At 45.9% G+C, this 26,397-nt stretch overlaps 1 protein-coding gene across 4 annotated transcripts; it reads right to left on the reverse strand.

Annotated features, from left to right (window-relative positions):
* Positions 1-1,321: 1,321 nt before the first annotated feature.
* On the reverse strand, positions 1,322-21,923 carry LOC137421834 (uncharacterized). Of its 4 annotated transcripts, XM_068108278.2 has the most exons (6): positions 21,786-21,923; positions 11,667-12,580; positions 11,095-11,410; positions 9,242-9,325; positions 8,983-9,139; positions 1,322-6,582 (listed from the first exon to the last, which is right to left on the reverse strand). In XM_068108278.2, the coding sequence occupies exons 1-6, from the start codon at positions 21,817-21,819 to the stop codon at positions 6,510-6,512; spliced, it is 1,578 nt and encodes a 525-aa protein (XP_067964379.2). In that variant the 5' UTR covers positions 21,820-21,923; the 3' UTR covers positions 1,322-6,509. The 4 variants fall into 4 exon arrangements, with proteins under 4 accessions (XP_067964379.2, XP_067964381.2, XP_067964382.2 ...); XM_068108280.2 differs by lacking the exon at positions 9,242-9,325 and having other exon boundaries at positions 8,983-9,173; XM_068108281.2 differs by lacking the exons at positions 8,983-9,139; positions 9,242-9,325.
* Positions 21,924-26,397: the final 4,474 nt, after the last annotated feature.

The following is a 26,397-nucleotide window of genomic DNA, read 5'->3' on the forward strand; positions in this document are numbered from 1 at the left end:
GGAGCCACGGTGAATGTACCTGGGTCGTCGGAGGAGTCCATTTGATTTGATGGCAGAGATGCATGATGGGGTGGAGCGGGTATTGAGCAGAAGAAGCCTTGCGGCGGAGTACTTCAGAGCCATGCCAGGCAGGAGCGAAGGGACGAGTACGAGGCCAAGGTCGAGGAGGCAAAGCGGCAAACGCAGCGGCAAACGCAGCGGCAAACGCAGCGGCAAACGACTGCAGCCGCTAATCAAGACCACAGCGGCAAACAAGGCCACAAGGCCACCGGCAAACAAGGCCACGGCCACAAACAACGGGAGCGGGCCTTTCGCTTGTCCGTTGTTTGTCCGTTGTCTACTAATGTCTTCGGTCATTCATGTAAAAGTACACGTGATAACAAATGTCGTTCTATCTTGCACGTGATATGTGTGAAAGTTCTACGATGAGCCTTAGAACAGGAAATGTAATATTTTAGAGGCAAAAACTTGCATTGGGTTTAATTATATTGTGGCAGTCATCAGATGGGACAGTTGCCCAGTTCAAATCCGCTGAGTCGGGTCAAATTGACCTTGACAGTCACCCATCTCAGAAACCTCCTGCCGGATCCCTGCATCCAAATCTGCGTAACCGTGCAGATTGAGGTCCTTGAAGCGAATGGTGTATTGATAGGCGATCACGTGACATCTTGTCAGGGCTGAGCAAACCCTGACCACGTGACGTGAACTTCTGGTCCAATTTACCTTTAACAGGATTTACAGAGCCACCAGGTGAAACCGTCGGCATGAACGGAATCCACCCAGAGATCACATCAGCTTTGTAAATTGCGTTGATTTTACAAGAAGCAATAATACAATGGATCCAACATTGGATATTAAGGGTCTTAAAGGGTCGTGTGGGTCTTAGTGTTTTGGGGGTCAGGAGGGTCTTAAAGGTTATTGGGGGTCTTAGGGTTTTAGGGGTCTTTAACAGTATTAGGGATCTAAATGGTCTTAGGGGTATTAATGGTCTTAAAGAGCCTAAAGGTTTTTTTTTTTTTTTTTTTTTTGTTTGTATACAAGATCGAGGCTCGTGAAAAAAGGGTCTTAAGGGTAGCAGGGTCTTGGGGGACCTTAGAGTATTGGGGGTCTCAATTAGGCTGCAAATGGACTTAAGGTATTAAAGGGTCTTCAGGGTGCCAAGGGGTATAAAGGCATGGACATACACAAGAAGACTCGAAGTTGGAATCGCTGCCATAGGCACTTCTACTAAGTATTGACTCAGGAGGTTGAATACTTATGTAAATTAGATATTTCTGTATTTAATTTTTTATTATTTCAGAAAAAATTCTAAAAACAAAAATTCCACTTTGACATATTTATGTGTAGATCAGTGACAAAAATCTCAATGTAATCCATTTTAAATTCAGGCTATAATACAGCAAAATGTGAAAAGGTCAAGGGGTGTGAATACTTTCTGAAGGCACTGGACACTTGCTCCATTATATATACATTTACAGCATCCTTTAAATGTTATTATAATTCTTTCAGAATAGACATTACTTTTCAATAAACGATTAGATTGTGAGCAATAGACTTAATAATGTGTTTGTATTTATAAGTTTAACACATGCCATTGGTTGTCAAATTCAGTAAACATCGAGCCGCCGCACCACATTGAGCCAATGTTTGGAGTATATACTGTTTGGAGTATACAAAATGTGAATTTTTATTTGTAAAAGTATACCACCATACAAACATACACACCATCATACCAAGCAGCGGTGGGCAACATCAGAGGGCCGCAGGTTCGGCCATCAAACACCTGTAAGGGCCACAAGCCCCCATATGCTCCCCCCCCCTCCCCTTACCACAATTACGAGTCGACCAATGCATTCTAATTTAAAAACAGCAATATATTACATTATACAAGTATTAAGTATCTAATAAAGGATTAACTAGAACGCCACTCAGTTGAGCGCATACTCCCACCATGGGTTTAGTTGGAATAATACGTTTTGTTTAACATCCCCTCTCCCCAAAACAATAAATGAAAAAGAAAGTAGGCCCTAACTGTCAGAGAATTAATTTTGATATATCTCGGAATTGGACGAGATAAACATCATTTAAGAATAAGAATAAAAGCTTTAATGCAGTTAAACAGAAAAAACCTTTCCCAAAAAAAATTCCTGGATCCGGAATAATATCCTGAGCTTCACCAAAAACTAATCAATTCTTCCTTATCCCAAGGGCAATTATCCCACCAACTTTCATCCAAATCCGTTCAGAACTTTTCCAGATATCTTGTTCACGAACACACATGCACACACACACACACACACACACACACACACACACGGACACGATCGAATGCATTACTCCCTCGCGGGAGTAATCACTACTTATAAATATATAGTACAGTACTTACCTTTTGCAACATCTGGGTGACCATATTTTGTATAAAACATTTAAAATTACCATACCATTGAAACCATTGGTACAGACGGCTAATAAATGGTACTCAAGTGTTTGTGTGCTTTCCCTTCTCTTGTCTTCCGCTCCCTCTTTTTATATATTTTGTTTGTCTGGTTGATTTGTTTGTGAAGTAAATGTCAGCTCTTTCACGAGCCTCGATTCAGTATACAAAAAAAATATTTTTTTTACCATACACAGTGTAAGGTGTAAAACCAGTGGGGAGGGGGACAGGTACTTGCACTACAGGCCACGGATTGCCCACCTCTACAATAGAGCAAGCATAAACCTATATATATATACACATATATATATATATATATATATACATATTGCATTATCTACATAATATACATATTGATTATACTTTATCTCTGCCACTGATGGTGAAGGTTATGTTCTCACCCCTGTCTGTTTGTTTGTTTGTCTGTGAGCAGGACATCTCAAAAAGTTACATTTGGATTTGGATGAACTTGATGGTCAGGTTGGGTGTATGACAGGGCCAACTTGATTCAATTTTGGTGAAGACACAGATATGATAATTTTTTGTCCCCCGTCGCACCGCGGAGCGAAAGGGGGACTATGGTTTTCCCCTCCGGCCGTGTGTGCGTCCATGCGTGCGTGCGTGCGTGCGTAAGCGAAGGACCGAATTCTAATTTGGTGTGTGGGTGCAACCCACGTCAAAATCCAAGATGGCCGCCGCCATGTATGTCTGAACCTTGTGAGCGAAATATCTTGAAACATAAACGAACTACTAACTTCTAATATGGTGTGTGGGTGTATCTAGGCATAAGGAAGAACGCTATTGAAAATTGGGTCGCCACGTCAAAATCCAAGATGGCCGCCGCCATGTGTGTGAACCTTGTGTGAGCGGAATATCTTGAAAAATGAGCGAAGTACCAACTTCTAATCTGGTGTGTGGGTGTATCTAGGCATGAGGAAGAACGCTATTGAATATTGGGTCGCCACGTCAAAATCCAAGATGGCCGCCACCATATATATGTCTGAACCTTCTGAGCAAAAAACTTGAAAAACAAGCATTCTGAGTATTGCGCTGCAATACATGTCCCCTACCAAAGTTCAAAGTGCCATAACTTTGTCAAAAATGATCGAATATGCAAATTTATGCACGGTTGATGCTGGTTTTCGAACTTGATCTGTGGTATGCTGAGACACGTGTGTCACGCCTCGCCTCGTTGATAAGCCCGCAAGGTCGCTCCGGTGGAGCGGCCTACACGTATTGCACTGTGTGAATTATATAAATTATTACCAACTCACGGTCTGAGGTACTAGCGATTCAAGAGATATCCATTTTTTTTTTTTAATATTTCCGTTTAATTAATCATATCTGCCAAACCACATGCCCTATCGCAAATTCCAAAAGGACATTTTAGTGCTGAACAGATCTGTGAAGTTTCCCCTCGATTGGATCAAAAATGAGGGAGGGGCTCAGTTTTAAAGGTTCATGCTTAAAAACGTCATAACTCTGAAACCATGTGATGCATGACGTCATGCTCGCTGACCTTTTTGTTCGTCATGGGTATGCGATTCTGCCTGCAAAGTTTGGCCTCGATCTGTTCAGCCGTTGCAGAGAAAAAGGGGTTTTCGTGTTTTCACGAAAAACAATATGGGGCCGAACCACGTGACCTGTGACGTCATAATTACCATTAAAATATTCCACAGACCGAGTCCCTCCTATGGTGAAAATTTTATCTCAAGCGGTCCTATTATTGCAGAGAAATTGGTTTTTAAAGGAAATTAAAACTTAAAATGGCACTGAGTTAAGGATCATCAGAATTATCAGAATTACCAAAGTTCAAAGTGCCATAACTTTGTCAAAAATGATCGAAACGTCGTGAAGTTCGAACTTGATCTGTAACTCATCATGAGGAAACCATTTGCCAAGTTTGAAATCATTAGCATTAAGCGTTTAGAAAAAGAGTCCGGAAAACTGTTCTTTGCGTGACGGACTGACTGACGGACGGACTGACGGACTGACGGACTGACGGACGGAGGGACAGCGTGCAAACCTAAAGTCCCCTCCGGTGTACACCGGTAGGGGACTAATAAACGAACTACTAATTTCTAATCTGGTGTGTGGGTGTATCTACGCATAAGGGAGAACCCTATTGAAAATTGGGTCACCACGTCAAAATCCAAGATGGCCGCCTTGCGTCTTCCATTTTGTCAACTCATCATTTCATCGACGGGCGACCTCGGTGTAACGCTTGTTAGTCCCCTACCGGTGTACACCGGAGGGGACTATAGGTTTGCATGCCGTCCGTCCGTCCGTCCGTCAGTCCGTCACACAAAGAACAGTTTTCCGGACTTTTTTTCTAAACGCTCAATGCTAATGATTTCAAACTTGGCAAATGGTTTCCTCATGGTAAGTTACAGGTCAAGTTCGAACTTCACGACGTTTCGATCATTTTTAACAAAGTTATGGCACTTTGAACTTTGGTAATTCTTATGATCCTTAACTCTGTGCCATTTTAAGTTTTAATTTCCTTTAAAAACCAATTTCTGTGCAATAATAGGACCGATTGAGATAAAATTTTCACCATATGATGGACTGGGTCTGTAGAATATTTTAATGGTAATTATGACGTCACAGGTCACGTGGTTCGGTCGCCATATTGTTTTTCGTGAAAACACGAAAACCCCTTTTTCTCTGCAATGGTAGTCTCCATCTCTGCAATGGTTTCTCTGCAATGCAATGGTACAGATCGAGGCCAAACTTTGCAGGCATAATCGCATACCCATGACGAACAAAAAAGTCAGCGAGCATGACGTCATGCGTCACGTGGTTTCAGAGTTATGACGTTTTAAAGCATGAACCTTTAAAACCGAGCTCCTCCCTCATTTTTGATCCAATCGAGGGGAAACTTCACAGGTCTGTTCAGCACTAAATGTCCTTTTGGAATTTGCGATAGGGCACGTGGTTTGGCAGATATCGTTAATTAAACGAAAATATTTTTTAAAAATGGATATCTCTTGAATCGCTAGTACCTCAGACCGTGAGTTGGTAATAATTATATAATTCACACAGTGCAATACGTGCAGGCCGCTCCATGGAGCGACCTTGCAGGCTTATCAACGAGGCGAGGCGTGACACACATGTGTCTCAGCATACCTCAGATCAAGTTTGAAAACCAGCATCAACCGTGCATAAATTTGCCACATGTGTCTCAGCATACCTCAGATCAAGTTTGAAAACCAGCATCAACCGTGCATAAATTTGCATATTCGATCATTTTTGACGAAGTTATGGCACTTTGAACTTTGGTAGGGGACGTGTATTGCAGCGCAATACTCAGAATGCTTGTTTTAAATTAGGATTAAGTTAACTCTGAGTACAGATGACGACCAGTGCCACAACCCGCGAAAAAGTTTTGTGTACGGATGACGTTACTGCACGTCACCGACTATACCGATAAATAGATCCTAAGTACGTGGTTGCATTTCCGTACTCAAAGGGTTAAGATATGAATTTGTTAAGATTTGTTGTTCACCATTCAGTGATGGGCCAAAAACGATGATTACATGATGGTACAGATGATGATGGTACAGATTGTCCCAGGCTATTTGCTCTTCATTAATCTTGAGTTTTGACCATTCTCTTGATTTGAAGGTAATTTTGATCTATTAGTCACTTGTGCTTGTCCCTGCTTTATTCCTATTTTTTATTTATTTTTTATTTATATTTTATTTTATTTTATTATATATTTTATATTTTATATTTATTATTTATTTTATTTATTGTCCTAAGTGGTAATTCCCTGCTTGTCGTTAAAGGCGGCAAAAAGGGTTGGCGTCAGGAAGGGCATCCGGCCGTAAAACATTGCTTCAAAAAGGGGACCGAAAAACAACAACTACCACGGTTCCTGAAAAAGGCCAACCCCCGCCTGCGGGGAAAAATGGCCTCTAAAGGTGGTTTATTTTTTATTTTTTAGTCACTAGTGCAAGAAGGCCACCTTGACGTCCACTGTTAATGAAATATGATGTCGTCCTCTTTATGCTTTGTTGTGTAACAGGAAGAGTTGCTTCACAAAATAGAGAGTGGTAAAAAACAGAGCATTTCATGTAACTTCGGTGACGGTCGCTTCCACATTCTGAGCTGCATTCTGTTCCTTGTTAGTGCGCCAGATGATCCTGAAAACAAAAGTGAAAAATGTGGTTAAACAAAAAAGTTTCTGAAGAAAACAAATGTGAGAAAATTCTACAGTGGGTGTATTTCTCACATGGAAATTGCTAAAGTTATATCATGTTAATAACTAGAACGGAACTCAGTCGAGAGCCTGGTTGGCCATATCACTCAATGGTGAAGAATCACTTAAAAAATTTAATAATTCTCATATCCGAATCCATATTCAGATCTTTACCAAAATCTAATGGAATCTTCCTTGTCAGACACCAAACCGATCCACCAAGTTTCGTCCAAATCCGTCCACAACTTTTTGACATGTTCTGCTATATATCGTTTTTGGCCCCATCTCCCAATGGTGAAGAATCACTTTTAAAAACTCTACTAGCCGGATCCGAATCCTGATATTCACCAAAATCGAATCATTTCGTCCTTGTCAGATACGCTACATCTCTGACAAATTTCGTCCGAATCCGTCCACAACTTTTTGAGATATTTTGTTCACAAACAGACAAACGGACGGACAGACAGGGTTGAAAACATGACCTTCCACCTTTGGTGGTGGAGGTAATAATAATGGGTTCACTTAGAAGGAAATATATAAGCCAGGTGTTGGCTTAACGGTTAAGGTGGGTGGCTTGAGACCTTGGGGTCTTGAATTTGAGCCCCCGTCATCCGTTGAACTAACACCAGGTGGGTTGACTGAGCCTGTCATCCTTCCAAGGTTGGCAAAATGAGTACCAGCATACTAGGAAGATTGAGACATTCGGGTATCCTGGGTCGGAGTGGCGACCCGTCCAGGGTTGTGCCCAATAGTCTAAGAAACTGCTCCAGCAGCCCAATGGATCTGAAGATGCAAAAGGGAGTGATCTTCCTCTTCTTACAAGGAACTTCAACACACGAGGAGGCCATTGGGCTCATCAAACCTGCACAATGGTTGCCAACCTATGGTTATTTTTCAGTGCTCTATCACTTTTAAATGCTGAATGTCAAGCAAGGAAGCAGCATGGAATATTTTTAAAGTCTTTGGGAGGACTCGGATGGACTTCGTAACACCGCCCTCCCAGACTCAGAGCAGACGCTCTTAAACATGACGACACCGAAGGTGGACGCAGGTTATGTTTCTCACCCCCTGTCTGTGAGCAAGATATCTCAAACGGTTATGGACGGATTATTACAAAACTTGGTGGACGAGTTGGTTGGTGACAAGAACAAGCCGATTAGATTTTTTTTATTTGATTTTTTTTTATTTTTTTTGTATACTGAATCGAGGCTCGTGAAAGAGCTAACATTTATTTCACAAACAAATCAACCAGACAAACAAAATATACAAAAAGAGGGAGCGGAAGACAAGATGGGGAGAGAAGGGGAAGCACACAAACACAACATTTGAGAGCAGGGAGAAGTGTGGGAGGGAGAGGGCTTGGGGGGAGGAGGCGTGGGAAGGGGGAGGAGGCGTGGGAAGGGGGGGGGGGAGAGGTATAAAACACAAGGGGACCGAAATTAGCGGGGGTAGAAAAGATCAAGGCTTTGGATGGGGGAGGATAAGAGATGGTGGTGAACAGCTGTTTTAAAGACCTGGAGGCTGGAGTGGGTTGACTGAGTTCGGTTCAGGTCCGAATCCAGATCCGGCCTATCAGTGGATACAAAAATGGTCAACCTGGTGGGGGTATGCTGTCTACCTAGTGCTGTTCTAGTTTCGACTTCGCTCTAGTTACCCTCACCAGAGGAGAGGGTATTGCATTTGAGTTCGTTTGTTTCTCTGTCTGTTTGTCCGCACAGAATAACTATGATTTTCGCTGCAACCGTTGGTCCGATTGACAGGAAATTTTCACCATAGGTGCAACTCCACCTGCAGAAATTTTAATGATAATTATGACGTCATAGGTCACGTGGTATGGGCGCCATCTTGGAAAAAACAAAAATAATTGCACCTCTATATCTCCGAAAGCGCTGCATAGAAAAAATTTAGAAACGGTTCATTGTAAAGAACTCTCCATGGGGAATAAAATGTCAATGATGTCATGGGTTCCTCCATTATGACGACATAATTCGACAAGTACAAAACTTCATCCGATCAGATGAAATTTATTGAGCATCATCTCGGGATAAATTGGTGGAGAAAAAAAAAATGATGACGTCATCGGTCACGTGGTGCGGCCGCCATATTTGTTTTTAACACAAAAGCCTTAAAAACCACTGAAAACACATCCTGGCGAGGGTTTGCAATCTCTGATTGCTCTTTTTCTTGTTTAAATATGTTCTTATGATCAAATACCTAAACTGATCTCATTGTTATTCTCATATTTTACTCACAATAGATTGTATATACTGTATATATTTTTTAATATTGCATTGCATATCCTATTGAAGACATGATCATGGTGTAAAGGGACAATGTTTCTCACAATAGAGGTATAAGGATCGAAGTCGAAATGGCAGCGGATAGCAGGAATGGAGCCCCGCGAAATGTGTTTTGATAGGCCATGAACATATTGTTGAACCCCAAGGTAACTGCCACGTTGAGAAGGCTTCCGAGCAATCCGGTTATCGTGTACACAGCCCCTGGTGAGGTTAACGCATGTGAAGGTTAGATACACTGCAGATGCACCCATTGGGGAAAAGGGGGAGGGAAGGGAAAAAGGAGAAATGGCAGGTGAAACATACGCAAGTGCTCAGGATTGGTGAACTTAGCCAGAAGGGAACGAATGTTTGGCATCGTGATGAGAGCCACACACATGATTGATCGCACTAGGGCAGGGAAACACAGGTATATTAAACACGTGTTGAGGTGTACGGAAGAATACAATAAACTTCATGATTTATGTGACAAAATGCAGCATTGTATCTCTTTTTATTTGGTTGTAATAAATTTTTTAAACCAGAACAAGACTTTGTGGACAACATGGACTTCGTTCTTGAGCCGAACGTTAACTTCATATAAATCATGGTAACTTTACCCAATGAAATGTTTTGAATAAATCAATAAGTTGTTAAACTCATTTTACTCTCTTATTTTATTTAAGTAGCAGGTGCATACAACAACTCAAGATATTCCTTATTGAACCTCCCATTGTTGAGCTCATTCAACCAGCACAAGAATAAAAGGCCTTCTTTTTTATCGTGATATCTTTACACGCACGGGCCTCTGCTCGTCCTATTGCTAATCTTCATCAACGATCTCTCTTACTTTGGAAAATCCTCTTTATCTCGTTGCTGATGATTCTACTCTCTGCCATGACATTCCTCATCCTTCTGACAGACAGGCAGCAGCCTTTTCCTTACTCTTCATTCCTTGACAAAATCACAAACTGGTCAAAGAGTTGGAATATGTCTTTTAATCCTGAGAAATCACACACACACACACACACACACACACACACACACACACACACACACACACACACACACACACACACACACACACACACACACACACACACACACACACACTCTCTGTCTCTCTGTCTCTCTGTCTCTCTGTCTCTCTGTCTCTCTGTCTCTCTGTCTCTACCTCTGTCTCTGTCTCTGTCTAAATGGACCATACAGCAAACTCTCCCATCTACTTTCTTAACAATCCTCTCAAAGAAGTTCAGTCACTCAAACTCTTGGGTCTCGCTCTTTGCCATGATCTTTCTTGGGCAATCCTCATTTCAAAGTTGGCCTCCAAATCCAGCCACCAACTGGGTATCCTCCGTCGTGCAAAGTCCTTCCTTAGCACACCTGGCACACAACCTCTTTTACATCCTTTTATTAAATAAAGCTCTCCCCTCTAGGCTGGTTACCCTGCAATCACACCTTGCTCAGCTTGACGCTGTAGAGGCCAAGGCCCTCAAGATCATTGGAATCTCTCAATGAAGCTTGAGTCGATGGGTCTATCACTTCTCCTTTGCCGACAGGTCGGTGGTCTCTCCGTCTTCTGCTGCCTCCTTTCTGGTCTTGCACCCTCTGTCCTCCATGCTTTGTCCCTCCGCCCTCCCCCCAGGTATCTGCAGGACGTATGCGGTCCTACAGGACAGCAGAAATATCTGCATATAAATATCTGCATATCTGCAGGACACCAGAAACCCCCTCCTAGTGAAATTGCCAAATCAAGAACCACTCCTAAACGCCTCTCATTTGTTGCACTTCTTCCCCACCCTCTGGAACCCACTTCTGCATTCTTTTCAATCTCATTCTTCCCTCCAGGTCTTTAAGTCACCTGTTCTCCACCATCTCAGATCATCCCCATCCAACACCTGGGTCATCTTTTCTCCACCCGTTAAACCACCCCCTTCCCCAAACCCCCAATTTTGCTTCTGTATCATCTTGTCCACCCACTTCATTCTCCCCTACCTCTAATCCTGACCCGTTCTCCCCTTGTTGTCCGTCTCCGTTTATTTTTCCCCTCGGCCCTGCTGTTGGCATTTCCCCTTTCTCTCTCTGCTGTTCCTTTTGTTACGTTGTGTCCTTATCTGTTCCGTGTTCTAGCTAAGCTCCTACGAGCCTTGACTGTAATACAAAAAAGGGAAGGTGATTACCAGCAAAGAAAGCCGACGTGCTCTCGACGAATGCCAGACCCACCACGCCGAGGCTGTATGATGCCACACCAACAGCAATTAGGCCTTCTGGTGGGAGGTATGCTGAAAGCACTAGGTTGGCCAAAAAGCCTGTGACGTAAAACGAATCACCAAAAGCATCACCATAACCAAGCATGACGTTGTCCCAGCAGAGCGGTGCAGAGAGCACAAAGACTCGTAAGAGATGCATCCCTCCAGTTACTGACAACGTGAAGACCAGAGACATACTTACAAGCAGCACCACTGATAGAGTAGGCCTGGTCACATGGCAGCAAGCCTGGGCAGTGTGCAAACAAACAATTGATGAGTTGCTTCATACAATGAAATGTCTAGACCTCAACTTCAGGTTCCAATACCTCACTGTTAATGTTCCAAGTGATTATCAGAAAACAATATCATGTATACACCGCGTTGTGTACATTGCATCAGTTATCATTTGCAGCTCCAAGATTAATGTACTTATCGAAAGCCGGGAATGGCCAAAAAACGTGGAGAGAGAATCAACTTTTTCCCATCTCTTCTGAACCCATTACCATGCGGACATCAATGGCAGAGCCAGGAAACTGAATTCCACCCGGCGGGTCACGCAGCACGAAGGCCCCCCAGATGATAGCCACTGTGTAGATCACCAAGCTCGTAAGTGCAACCATTGATGGTGTTCCAAGGTGCCCGGATATCAGTCCACCCAGGATTGAAAATGCACCCAATGTAACTTCGATACCCATCAACCTCCGTGATAGTTTAACAGAGGTGATAGTTGGTGGTAAAGATCTTTTGCTCAACCGATCGTCGACGGAACCAGACCCGGGTTCTGATGGCCTGTCAAAATGGCCATTACTCTCATCCTGGCCAATGGAACTGTAACTGTGATTATCTGGTTGTGATTGGAGAAGCCTTTCAAGGTGTGGACGTCTGGTGACTGAATTCCGCCGTAATTGTGCAGAGGGAGTTGGGTTGGCCTCCTCGGTTTGACCAGCAGCAGCGAGCGTGTTTGCTCCCCCCCAAAACAAGGAGAATCCACCAAAAAGAGCACGCAAAATGGGGAACAATAAGAGCCACTCAGGCTCGGGCCTGTTCAACCAAAACAGTATGACCAGGGAGAAGGGGCCAAAAAACATGGCTATCATTGAAATTAACATCATGGCTTTGCAGCCCAATGTGCGACTCAGCACTAGGCCTGGTAACACCGGCGTCAAACTCAGGGCCACCTGAGCCCAAGTCACAAGCCTGGCAGCTCGGTCTTGACCCCCGATCGAGGGTGGTTTCTTGTGGCCTTCACAAGTATTACCCGCACCGCTCAATTCTGCGTAGCCTCTTTCTGTGACGGCATTTGCTGCCTCTTTGTACAGCATGGCGAAGAATGCCGGCTCGATGATCGCTCCAGCTAAGGCCACCAGAGCAACTAAAGGTACCGGTGAGACCCGCAGCCATGACCAAACGTCCTGACCTGTGGGAGGGAGAAGAAGTGGAAGGGAAAAATTAGTCAGATGTCGACTGCATTTCAATCATATGCTTTCAGATGTTATCCTTTATTATCATTTGAGTTGGTGTACAAGAGCGATTCAAACTTGATCTTGATTGTTGTTTAGTTAAGGCACAATAATGAAAACAATTATTTTTGAAGGAATTTGTCTTAAATTGTTAGTTACTACTACTACTACTACCACTTCTTTAATGGCTGCCGTTATTGTCATCTTCTTGTGGGTCAGGGAATGTTTTTTTTGTTTTTTTTGTATACAGAGTCGAGGCTCGTGAAAGAGCGTACATTTATCAAAGAAACAAATCAAACAAACAGGCAAACAAAGTATATAAAAAGGGGAGCGGTCGACAAGATGGGGAGAGAAGGGGAGGAAGCACACAAACACAACATTTGAGAGCAGGGACATCGGGAGATGTGTGGGAGGGAGAGGGCCTGGGGGGGGGGGGGGAAGGATAGGTATAAAACGCAAGGACACCATGGTGCCGACTTTCAGGAACGAAGTCGGCACCTCAAAAAGTGGATTTGGGGTGAAATTAGCGGGGGTAGAAAAGATCAAGGTTTTGGATTGGGGAAGATAAGAGATGGTGGTGAACAGCCGTTTTAAAGACCTGGAGGGAGGAGTGGGATTGAAGAGAGTGAGGGAGTTTGTTCCAGAGGCGGGAGAAAAGAAGAATGAAGGAGTGAAGGTGAACAGAGAGTCTTGATTTTGGCAGTTTAACCATAAGAGGGTTGCAGGCAGATCTTGTGCGACCTGTAGGAATATTTGGGGGACAGAGCCCAGAGAGAGCTGGGGGAGCAAGGCCGGAGAGGAGTCGGTAGAAGACGGAAAGACCACCAACCTGCCTGCGGTGAGTAAGTGAAAGGCCCTCGGAGATAGCGTCATCGCGGGAGATTCCAATGATTCTGAATGCTTTGGTTTCAACAGCGTGAAGACGAGCTAGGTGTGAGGCAGGAGCACCAGCCCAGAGGGGAGAGCAGTACTCCATTGAGCTGCGGATGAAAGCCTTATATGTGGTGAGGAGCTCAGGTGTGCCAAGGAAGGACTTCGCATGACGGAGGATGCCCAGTCGGCGACTGGCTTTGGAGGCCAGCTTGGAAATGTGGTTTTCCCAGGAAAGATCATGGCAGATAGTGAGACCCAAAAGCTTGAGAGACAGAACTTCTTGGAGAGGATTATTCAGAAAGCAGATGGGAGGGTTGTCCAGTCGGTCTTTTCGGAGAGACATCGTAAGTGTGAGATTTGTCAAGATTGAAAGACATGTTCCACTTGTTTGCCCAGTCTGTGATTTTGTCCAGGTCTGCAGAGAGTGAGGAGGCTGCAGACTGCCGATCTAGGGATGAGGAATGGAGCAGCAGAGAGTGGAGTCATCAGCAAAGACATAGAGAGGATTTTCAAGAGAGTCAGAGAGATCATTGATGAAGACCAGAAAAAGCACAGGGCCCAGAACACTGCCTTGGGGAACTCCAGCCTGAACAGGAAGAGGAGATGAGAGAAACCCATTCAGGGCCACACGTTGACTACGACTAGAGAGGAAGTCCGCCAGCCATGCGTGGAGATTTCCATGGATACCAAAGGAGGAGAGTTTGGTGAGCAGAGCGGGGTGCCAGACCGTATCGAAGGCACGTGATATGTCGAGGGAGACAGCTCTAATTTCCTGTTTGGCATTGAGGACCTCCATCCATTGTTGAGACAGCAGAAGCAGCATGTCCAGAGTAGATTGACCTGGTCTGAAACCAAATTGATGATCAGAGATCAAGCCATTGGAGCAGAGGAAAGATTTCATATCCGAAGCAATGATGGATTCCATGACTTTGCTGATAATTGGGAGAAGGCTGATTGGTCTGTAGTTGCTAGGATCTGATTTTGCAACTTTTTTGTGCAAAGCGGTGATGTTGGCTGATTTCCAAGCAGATGGCAGTTGACCTTGAGCAAAAGAGAGGGTGAAGACAACAGAGAGAGGGAGTGAAAGAGCAGAAGAACAGGATTTTAGGACCCGTGGGCTGATGCTGTCAGGTCCAGTTGCAGAATCAGAGTCGAGGGTTGACAGAAACTTTTCCACCTTGTCAGGAGGAAAGGACACAGAGTCCAGGAGCAGCTGGGTATGACTGGGTATGGGTGGGTACAGAGAGGGATGGGTTTGGGCCACAAGATTTAGAGGCAAACACAGAGTTGAGGCATTCAGCTTTTTCACGTGCGGAGTCAGCTGTGTAGTCATTTGAGGTAAGGGTGGGGATGGAGGGGGAACAAACACCAGAAACAGATTTGACAAGACGCCACCAGGATTTGAAAGAGGAAGACAGATAAGAAAGTTCGGTCTTGAGAACGGAGAGATATTGTTTCCTGGCTCTCCTGAGGGTGGACACACACTTGTTTCGGGCTTTGTGAAAGGAAATGAGATTTCCTTCCGTTGGATTTGCTTTCCATGAGACGAAGGCAAGTAGTTTCTGGGCAACAGCCTCACCACAAGATTCCATGTACCATGGATGGGAGGAAGGGTATGACAACTCAAGACGAGATGGGATAAATCTGTGCATGAGAGAGAGCAATTTACTTTGGAAGAATTCCCAGGATGAGTTGATGTCAGAGGCGGTAGAGATGGGAGACCAGTCCAGATGATTGATGGCTGCTTGAAGACCGTGCCAGTTGGCCTGAGTGAAATGCCTGACTCATCGACCCTGAGCAGGCTCCCCGAGAATGGTCAGAGAGATGTCCACTTTAACAAGCACATGATCAGATGAGCCAATTGGAGCAGAAGAATAGCAGCAGACATTTTCAGGGAAGTTACTCATAACCAAGTCCAGAAGAGAAGATGCTCCGTTGACTGAGATCCGGTCGGGAAATTGACAGATTGTGTCAGTCCCAGTCCCAGAAGAGAAGATGCTCCGTTGACTGAGATCCGGGTCGGGAAATTGACAGATTGTGTCAGTCCCAGTCAGTCGCAGAAGTCCTTTGCTGAGGAGCCATGGCTGGTGAGAGAGGTACCCACACCCAGCCAACTGGCATGGTGACAATTGAAATCACCACATATGAGGAAGAGAGAGTTGGGATGAGTAGATAGACGTTGGTCCATATTATCAGACAGCGAGATGTAGATGGAGTCATCACTGTTTGGTGGACGGTACAACACACATATGAACAAGAGGTGGGAGCGAAGGGGAAGCCGTAGCCAGAGGTATTCCTGGGGGTGAGGTGGAGAGAGTGCAGTGCAGGGCGAGTGAGGAAGAGAGTTTTTGATATAGATAGCAACCCCACCTCCAGGATGAGGCTCAGGTCTATCATACCGGAGGAGGGAGTAACCTGGGAGTTTGACCCAACTTTTTCATAAAATAGCTGGCCAGGCCTGACATTTAACTGAAGGTGGCAGGAATTTATTACTTGTTCAGGGTTAGACTCCCGATTTAACATCCATCCGAAAGACACAAACACATTGATGACTCATTATGCCTTCGAACACAAGGATGACAGTTCATCGCTGGTTCAGGTTTCAAACCCAGGGTAGACAGCTGAGAGGTGTGTGTGTGTGTGTGTGTGTGTGTGTGTGTGTGTGTGTGTGTGTGTGTGCGTGTGCATAGGCCTACATCTAATCTAGACTGTCCTCTCAGCCCTTACAATCCTGGTAATCATTACCGGTAGTCACGTGTTTAAGAGAATCAATACCGGTAGTCCGAGTGATTTATCAATAAAAGGTGGAACAGTAGATGAATACAAAATGTCTAGTGAATGAAAACATCACACCTGGGTGAATTCACAGACGAATGGCTGCACATTATAGTCGGGGAGCCAAACGTCAAAATTATGCAAAATAAGGATTTTTCCGTACCAGCTTGCTATAACATTTCCATGGGTGGATTTGTGTCGGCCTAGGCATCCCGCACAGGAATAGTTTGGTCTGCTCTGCATTTGCTCTTGCGAAATCCAAATTTTTGGGGGTTATTTGAACTTAAGGGACCACATAATTGAGCCCAGAAGTTGGGGGTAGGGGAAATCAAAATCCGATTTCAACAGGTTTACTATAAAAGGAACCATGCATGTTGGGTATCATTACAAAGGTCTTGATAAGACCTACCGAATGGTACTATGCAAATGAGTAGGTCAATACTGATGACGTCATCAGAGGTCAAATGGTTATATATTTTTGGCCGAGGTGAAAATCTAGGGGTTTCGATCTTAAAATGGCCACTGGTACAAAACTAAAAGAGATTAATGGATGAAAATAGCACTGATTTATGTTGACATATAGGGTAAGTTTTTTATGAAAATAAACTTTACAAATACCTTGAGGTTTTGGAATTAACCCCTTGTGTTTGAAACACAAATTTCATAAAAATGACAATTTTCGGGATTTTCTAGCATTAAGACAAAACAACCCCAGGACTTTCTATATTATGATTTTAACCAGATATCTTATTGAAATAGTTTACATTTATCTCTTAGAAGGTGCATTGACCCTTAATGCACCAAATTAGTAACAGTGGATACATTTTAACCCTCAGTGTACAGAATGCCACGTTTGTGGTAAAACTACGCATAAAAAACGTATGAGTAAATCTCTCAGCTCTCTTTAGTGAGTTATGGGTACTATGGTATTCCTGCATTGTTCCTTGTATTGCGTGAGTTATGGGTACTATAGTATTCCTGCATTGTTCCTTGTATTGCGTGAGTTATGGGTACTATAGTATTCCTGCATTGTTCCTTGTATTGCGTGAGTTATGGGTACTATGGTATTCCTGCATTGTTCCTTGTATTGCGTGAGTTATGGGTACTATAGTATTCCTGCATTGTTCCTTGTATTGCGTGAGTTATGGGTACTATAGTATTCCTGCATTGTTCCTTGTATTGCGTGAGTTATGGGTACTATGGTATTCCTGCATTGTTCCTTGTATTGCGTGAGTTATGGGTACTATAGTATTCCTGCATTTTTCCTTGTATTGCGTGAGTTATGGGTACTATAGTATTCCTGCATTGTTCCTTGTATTGCGTGAGTTATGGGTACTATAGTATTCCTGCATTGTTCCTTGTATTGCGTGAGTTATGGGTACTATAGTATTCCTGCATTGTTCCTTGTATTGCGTGAGTTATGGGTACTATAGTCATAATATATACACCATCATGCCTTAATCATAATATACACACCATCATGCCTGAGTCATAATATACACACCATCATGCCTTAATCATAATACACACACCATCATGCCTTAATCATAATATGCACACCATCATGCCTTAATCATAATATGCACACCATCATGCCTTAATCATAATATACAGACCATCATGCCTTAATCATAATATGCACACCATCATGCCTTAATCATAATATACACACCATCATGCCTTAATCATAATATGCACACCATCATGCCTTAATCATAATATGCACACCATCATGCCTTAATCATAATATGCACACTATCATGCCTTAATCATAATATGCACACCATCATGCCTTAATCATAATATGCACACCATCATGCCTTCATCATAATATGCACACCATCATGCCTTACTCATAATATGCACACCATCATGCCTTAATCATAATATGCACACCATCATGCCTTAATCATAATATGCACACCATCATGCCTTAATCATAATATGCACACCATCCTGCCTTAATCATAATATGCACACCATCATGCCTTAATCATAATATGCACACCATCATGCCTTAATCATAATATGCACACCATCATGCCTTAATCATAATATGCACACCATCATGCCTTAATCATAATATGCACACCATCATGCCTTAATCATAATATGCACACCATCATGCCTTAATCATAATATGCACACCATCATGCCTTAATCATAATATGCACACCATCATGCCTTAATCATAATATGCACACCATCATGCCTTAGTCATAATATGCACACCATCATGCCTTAATCATAATATGCACACCATCATGCCTTAATCATAATATGCACACCATCATGCCTTAATCATAATATGCACACCATCATGCCTTAATCATAATATGCACACCATCCTGCCTTAATCATAATATGCACACCATCATGCCTTAATCATAATATGCACACCATCATGCCTTAATCATAATATGCACACCATCATGCCTTAATCATAATATGCACACCATCCTGCCTTAATCATAATATGCACACCATCATGCCTTAATCATAATATGCACACCATCATGCCTTAATCATAATATGCACACCATCCTGCCTTAATCATAATATGCACACCATCATGCCTTAATCATAATATGCACACCATCATGCCTTAATCATAATATACACACCATCATGCCTTAATCATAATATGCACACCATCATGCCTTAATCATAATATGCACACCATCATGACTTAATCATAATATGCACACCATCATGCCTTAATCATAATATGCACACCATCATGCCTTAATCATAATATGCACACCATCATGCCTTAATCATAATATGCACACCATCATGCCTTAATCATAATATGCACACCATCATGCCTTAATCATAATATGCACACCATCATGCCTTAATCATAATATGCACACCATCATGCCTTAATCATAATATGCACACCATCATGCCTTAATCATAATATGCACACCATCATGCCTTAGTCATAATATGCACACCATCATGCCTTAATCATAATATACACACCATCATGCCTTAATCATAATATGCACACCATCATGCCTTAATCATAATATGCACACCATCATGCCTTAGTCATAATATGCACACCATCATGCCTTAATCATAATATACACACCATCATGCCTTAACCATAATATGCACACCATCATGCCTTAATCATAATATGCACACCATCATGCCTTAATCATAATATACACACCATCATGCCTTAATCATAATATGCACACCATCATGCCTTAATCATAATATGCACACCATCATGCCTTAATCATAATATACACACCATCATGCCTTAATCATAATATACACACCATCATGCCTTAATCATAATATACACACCATCATGCCTTAATCATAATATGCACACCATCATGCCTTAATCATAATATGCACACCATCATGCCTTAATCATAATATGCACACCATCATGCCTTAGTCATAATATGCACACCATCATGCCTTAATCATAATATGCACACCATCATGCCTTAGTCATAATATGCACACCATCATGCCTTAATCATAATATACACACCATCATGCCTTAATCATAATATGCACACCATCATGCCTTAATCATAATATGCACACCATCATGCCTTAGTCATAATATGCACACCATCATGCCTTAATCATAATATACACACCATCATGCCGTCATTATATCCACATCCCAGAAATCCAACCTACTTGCAACAATACTCCAAATGTTATACAGTTGACCCAAATTAGGTTATTTGGCCGGGATATGGGAACACAATGGTCCACTACTTCTTTAATGGCCACAATGAGGTCCACGTTATTGTGGGGATAGCTGGGGGAAGCTTGGCAATAAGAACCGGTATTTCACGAACCGGCTGCCCATGACTGATGTTCCACAAAGGTTAGGGCAGGAATTATTGGAATTTGTTCAGGGTGCCGGCGATAATTCGCCAACTCTTTGAAAAAGGAAACCATGGGTTCTTTATAACGCCCACTAACTGATGCCAGCAGATGGGACGTCCGGTTTAACATCCATCCGAGGGACGACCCACACATTAATAAATGAATCACCCTGGCTGTGAAACACCATGATGCCAGTGTGAAACAGCATGATGCCAGTGTGAAACACCATGATGTCTGTGTGAAACACCATGATGCCAGTGTGAAACACCATGATGCCAGTGTGAAACACCATGATGCCAGTGTGAAACACAATGATGCCAGTGTGAAACACCATGTTGCCAGTGTGAAACACCATGATGCCAGTGTGAAACACCATGACGCCAGTGTGAAACACCATGAGGCCAGTGTGAAACACCATGAGGCCAGTGTGAAACACCATGAGGCCAGTGTGAAACACCATGATGCCAGTGTGAAACACCATGATGCCAGTGTGAACCACCATGATGCCAGTGTGAAACACCATGATGCCAGTGTGAAACACCATGAGGCCAGTGTGAAACACCATGATGCCAGTGTGAAACACCATGAGGCCAGTGTGAAACACCATGAGGCCAGTGTGAAACACCATGAGGCCAGTGTGAAACACCATGAGGCCAGTGTGAAACACCATGATGCCAGTGTGAAACACCATGATGCCAGTGTGAAACACCATGACGCCAGTGTGAAACACCATGAGGCCAGTGTGAAACACCATGAGGCCAGTGTGAAACACCATGAGGCCAGTGTGAAACACCATGATGCCAGTGTGAAACACCATGATGCCAGTGTGAACCACCATGATGCCAGTGTGAAACACCATGATGCCAGTGTGAAACACCATGATGCCAGTGTGAGACACCAGGTTGGCAAAACTGGCAAAAAAAAAAAGGAAGTATGCCAAAAAAAGAGAAGGAAGTGTGGGGGAGTTCAGGAAAATATGGGAAAGAAGTGTGCGAGCAGAAGGACACAGGGAGAGAATGTAAAGGGCTTCGTGTGTAGAGCACACGGACGGGAATGGGCAATGGTAAACCTGGCAGGAGAGCTTCAAGGTGTGCACATTCACCTTTGAGCAGTCTGCATTGGGTTCGAATCCTGACTCAGCCATAAACTGTCATCCTGATGTTTCACACACAGGGAAAGGCATCAATGTGTGTGCCGATGGATTTTTAGCCGGAGGATCCATCCTCCTGCACTGAACAAATTCCAAATTCATACCCTGACTGACTCATGGGAAGGCAATGGCAAACTACCCAGCACATGTCTTGCCATGAGACTGTTTCGGCAGCACCTACACTGTTCAATGGGAAATGGATGATGATGATGATGATGATCATGATGATGATGATGGTGATGATGGTGATGATGATGATTATTATGATGATGATGATGCTGATGATGGGACTTCCTTTCCTTGTGACTGTGCTGTTGAGCACGAGACGCAACAACACAAACTTATACGGTAAAGTTCGTCGGTTTTAAAGGAAATGAATGCTATGCAGTCATCGTGGTGGAAAGGGGAGCGAACCAAACGGGTTAGTCCACTTTTGATGTTATATGCAAATTATACAGATATGCAAATTGCATTGAGCATCTTTCACAACTTACCCCATGTTTTGATCCTCTCACGACGACTGGTCATTTTGTAACGACGACGATCGGTCAACGTACGACGATTGATTACTTGGATGGTTTGAGGACGAGTACAAGTGGAAATGGGAGCGTGGCTCCGAAAACAGAGAATTGGAAGGGGCGTGGCTCCCAAAACAGAGGGCTTGGATGGGGCGTGGCTCCGAAAACAGAGCGCTTGGATGGGGCGTGGCTCCGAAAACAGAGAATTGGAAGGGGCGTGGCTCCCAAAACAGAGGGCTTGGATGGGGCGTGGCTCCGAAAACAGAGCGCTTGGATGGGGCGTGGCTCCGAAAACAGAGAATTGGAAGGGGCGTGGCTCCCAAAACAGAGGGCTTGGATGGGGCGTGGCTCCGAAAACAGAGCGCTTTTATTGGGCTTGGCCGTGAAGTCATTCCCATAAATTGGGCGTGGTCGGCCAAATCGGAGCACGACTGTGGCGGTGCTGGTTAAACCAAGCCAAGTGACTAGAAGGAGGAGCAGGAGCCTGACATTCTGGTCTTGGCAGGGAATTACCCATAACGTCACAGCCACTGATGTTTTGATGTTTCACTTGATGATGTTTCACTGAAAATATTTCACAAAAAAAGACAATTATATACTTTCATTTTTTTTAAAGTTATACAGGTGAATGGAAGAACCTGAATGAAACCGTTTTCACCATTTTCCTGCTTTGTCTTTGTCAAAACAATCCATTCGTTTTTGTCCCTCTGCAATGTTATATTTATATTCTGACCAATTTCCAAATTTAATCGTACGAAACCTCCGGTGAGCAATTTAAAGTGGTGATCTTTCCACAAAATGATACTTCTGGAACACACTGTACACTCGGAATAAACATTGGGGCATACTGTGAGCATATTTTGCCTTGCTGGACCACACTAAAAATATTGTGATGTAAATTGCCCAGTGATCAATTTTGAATTTTCCATCACATACCCAATATAAACAAGTGAATAAAATTTTTTATGCTAAATTAAAAAGGCAATGTACAGATGACAAACTACAGTCTAAAAAAATGCCCTAAACTAGATAGGGATGATGTTTGTTTAGAGAGTAGCTAACAGTATTGCCATCACATAACAATCCCTACATCACTGCCTCATTTACACTTCATCAGTTATTGCTTCAAGCTTCTACAAACACTCCACTGGGTACACCAGTACTTGATTACTCTTGTAGTGTAGCCACATAATGAGACTCTACAAATTATCAGCCGGAGTACAATGTTATAATATCAGTACATGATCATCAAGTTCTTACAAAGTGCATGGACAACTCCAATAACAACATTCTAAATTATCTCCATTTGGGATTGGCTACTCTAAGTTGATAAAAAAGAAAAGTAGGAAAGACAACTGAAGCTGCAAGAAGTCCCTGAAATTATACAGGAGCTTCTTATACTTATGCAGAAATGAAATATAGGAGTGTGGCGGACACGAAAGCTCACTGGCGTGATGGCATCATTCGGCGCACCAAGTGGGCGGCGGCCACGCCCGAGGGGTAGGCGTGGCCATGGGATATACACCGGGCGCGCAGCCCGGAATGCTCCAGGGCTACAGTGGAGCTCTTGTAATAAAGACTCTTTGAACTAACCACGTTGTCCGCTTCCTCCTTGCTATACAAGTAGCGCGCGTAGCACCGCGCTTCATTGGTGACCCTCCGATGCTCTGATCAGCCATCGCTGACCACCCGAACCCGCCACAGCAATGGCAACCAACGCGGTCCAAATCAAACTCCCCGAGTTCTGGGTGGCTCAAGCCGAAGTTTGGTTCCTGCAGGCAGAAAGAAGCCCAGTTCCGACTTCGAGGCATCACGGTGGACGAGACCATGTACTGCCACGTGGTCGCCTCCCTCGGGCCCGGCACGGCCGCTCGCGTCGTGTCGGTCCTGAGGAACCCACCGGCCGACGGCAGGTACGAGGCGATCAAGCGTCTCCTCCTCGCCACGTTCGGCCTCACGGTGGACGCACGGGCCGACCGCCTCCTGGACCCCCCCGAGCTCGGTGACACGCGACCGTCGGTCCGCATGGACCATATGCTGTCGTTGATGGGCGACGAAACCCCGAACGCTCTATTCCGGGCGTTATTTTGACGCCAGCTGCCGGCACGAGTACGCCTCGCCTTGGCCGGTTCTGCGACGACGGAACCCCGAGCTCTCGCTGCTGAGGCCGACAGGTTCTTCGTGGCTTTGGACACGCAGGCGAGTTTTGGCGCGGCCGTCGTGAATCCCGAGGCTGATGCACACCTCGTGGCTGATGCTGATGCACACCGTGCGGCCGCCGCCACGCCCCGCCCACCACCGCCCCCGCGGAGAAAACCGCAGCCTCCGCCGCCTCCGCCGCCAACCTGGTGTTTTTTCCACGCCCAGTTCGGCCACGAGGCTCGGCAATGTCGCCCGCCGTGCTCGTTCGGCAGGTCGGGAAACGCCCGGGCCGGCCCTCGGTAGTGGCACTGAGCGCCGGCCGTTCAAACAGCCTACTTTTCATCACGGACACCTTATCCGGGCGCCGTTACCTGTGCGACACGGGAGCGCAGGTGAGTGTCGTTCCCGCCGGTACGTCCGACAAGCAGACCGCGGGCCGGGGCCCCGCGCTGCTTGCTGCCAACGGTACGTCCATTCGCACATACGGAAAACGCTGCCTTTCTCTGCGGTTCGGAGGGCAGGTTTTCCGGTGGTCGATCGTCACTGCCGACGTGCCTATGGCACTGCTTGGCGCGGACTTCCTCTGTGCCAATGGCCTGTTGGTGGACGTAAAGCACAGAAGGCTTGTCCAGGCTGATACGTTCAGCTCGCTCGCTTGCACGCTGCCCGCCTCGTTGAGCAGCTCCCGGAGCGGCTCATCGAGCGGCTCGCCGAGCGGGTTGCTGAGCGGTTCGGTTCCGGCCAGGTTCATCTGTACGCTTCTGGCAGCGAATGAATTCACCCGCCTCCTCGCCGGCTTCCCGGCCCTCACGCAGCCCGCCTTCTCGGCGGGGGCCATCAAGCACGGGGTGGAACACCACATCCCCACCGCCGGGCCACCGGTCTACGCCCGGGCACGCCGCCTCGAGCCGACGAAGCTCGCGGTAGCTAAAGCGGGGTTCGCTACGCTGGAGCGGCTCGGCATCGTGCGGCGCTCCGAGAGTGCTTGGGCGTCACCGCTCCACATCGTGCCGAAGCCCGGCGGGGGATGGCGACCATGCGGGGACTACCGGCGCCTCAACGACGCCACCACCCCCGACCGCTACCCCATCCCCCACATTCAGGACTTTGCCCGGTTGGCGGGCATGTCCTTCTTTTCAAAGGTGGACCTCATACGCGGCTACCATCAGGTCCCCGTCAGGCCGGAGGACATCCCGAAGACGGCGGTCATCACGCCATTCGGACTTTTCGAATTTTTTCGGATGCCCTTTGGATTGAAAAATGCGGCTCAGGCGTTCCAGCGACTGATGGACAGCGTCTTACGTGACTTGGATTTCATCTACGTCTACCTGGACGACATCCTCGTCGCCAGCGCGTCCCGCGAAGAGCACCTACACCATCTCCGCACGCTCTTCGAACGTCTGGGCCAGCATGGCCTCATCGTGAACCCCGCCAAGTGCCGGTTCAGCGTCGCCGACATCGACTTTTTGGGGCACCGCGTCACCAGGCACGGGGCCGTCCCCCTACCGGCCAAGGTGGTGGCGGTGAAGGGGTTTCCGCGCCCCCGCACGATCAAGGGGCTCCAGGAGTTCCTGGGCATGGTAAACTTTTACCATCGGTTCCTGCCCCGCATCGCCCAGCACCTGCGACCCTTGCACGAGGCCCTCCGAGGGAAGCCGGGCAAAGGCGACGTTACCTGGACCGAGCAGATGGACGCGGCGTTCGCGGGCGCGAAGCTCGCCTTGGCTAATGCCACCATGCTCGCGCACCCGGCGCCCGATGCACCGATCGCCCTCACCACCGATGCCTCGGACTACGCGGTGGGCGCGGTGCACGAGCAATGGGTGCATGGTGCCTGGCAACCGCTGGCGTTCTTCAGCCGGCAGCTTCACCCGCCCGAACGCCGTTATAGTACCTTCGACCGCGAGTTGCTCGGGCTTCACCTGGCGGTCAGGCACTTCCGCCATCTGCTCGAGGGCCGTGCGTTCACGGCCTTCGTCGACCACAAGCCACTGGTCTTCGCGATGGGCAAGGTCGCCGAGCCGTGGTCGGCCCGGCAGCAGCGTCACCTCTCGGCCGTGTCCGAATATACAACGGACATCCGGCACGTCGCGGGGAAGGACAACCCGGTGGCGGATTGCCTTTCCCGGTCCGTCGCCCACGCAGTCCACCTTCGCATCGACTATGCCCGGATGGCGGCGGACCAGGCCGCCGACCGCAGCGTCCAGGCCTTGGGGACCACCGTCACGGGCCTCCGTGTCACCGAGGTGCCGTTCGACGGCGCGGGCACGGCCCTCTTGTGCGACGTCTCCCTCGGGCGGCCTCGCCCAATCGTGCCCGCGGGCTGGCAGCGCCAGGTTTTTGACGCCATCCACGGCCTGTCCCACCCGGGCACGAAGGCCTCCCAGAGGTTGGTCGCCAACAAGTTTGTCTGGCATGGCCTCCGGAAGGCCGTCCGCGGCTGGAC

The sequence above is a fragment of the Myxine glutinosa genome, chromosome 2 (assembly GCF_964187855.1).
Source record: "Myxine glutinosa chromosome 2, kmMyxGlut1.1, whole genome shotgun sequence".
In the NCBI taxonomy this organism is placed as follows: domain Eukaryota; kingdom Metazoa; phylum Chordata; class Myxini; order Myxiniformes; family Myxinidae; genus Myxine; species Myxine glutinosa.

Coding starts and splice junctions, on each gene's coding strand:
- LOC137421834 (XM_068108278.2), bottom strand. CDS start 21,819: ATGACCAGTCGTCGTGAGAGGATCAAAACATGGG. Junction 11,411..11,666: donor CTGCCATTGATGTCCGCATG/GTAATGGGTTCA, acceptor CACACTGCCCAG/GCTTGCTGCCATGTGACCAG. Junction 6,583..8,982: donor TCGATCCTTATACCTCTATT/GTGAGAAACATT, acceptor TTTTGTTTTCAG/GATCATCTGGCGCACTAACA.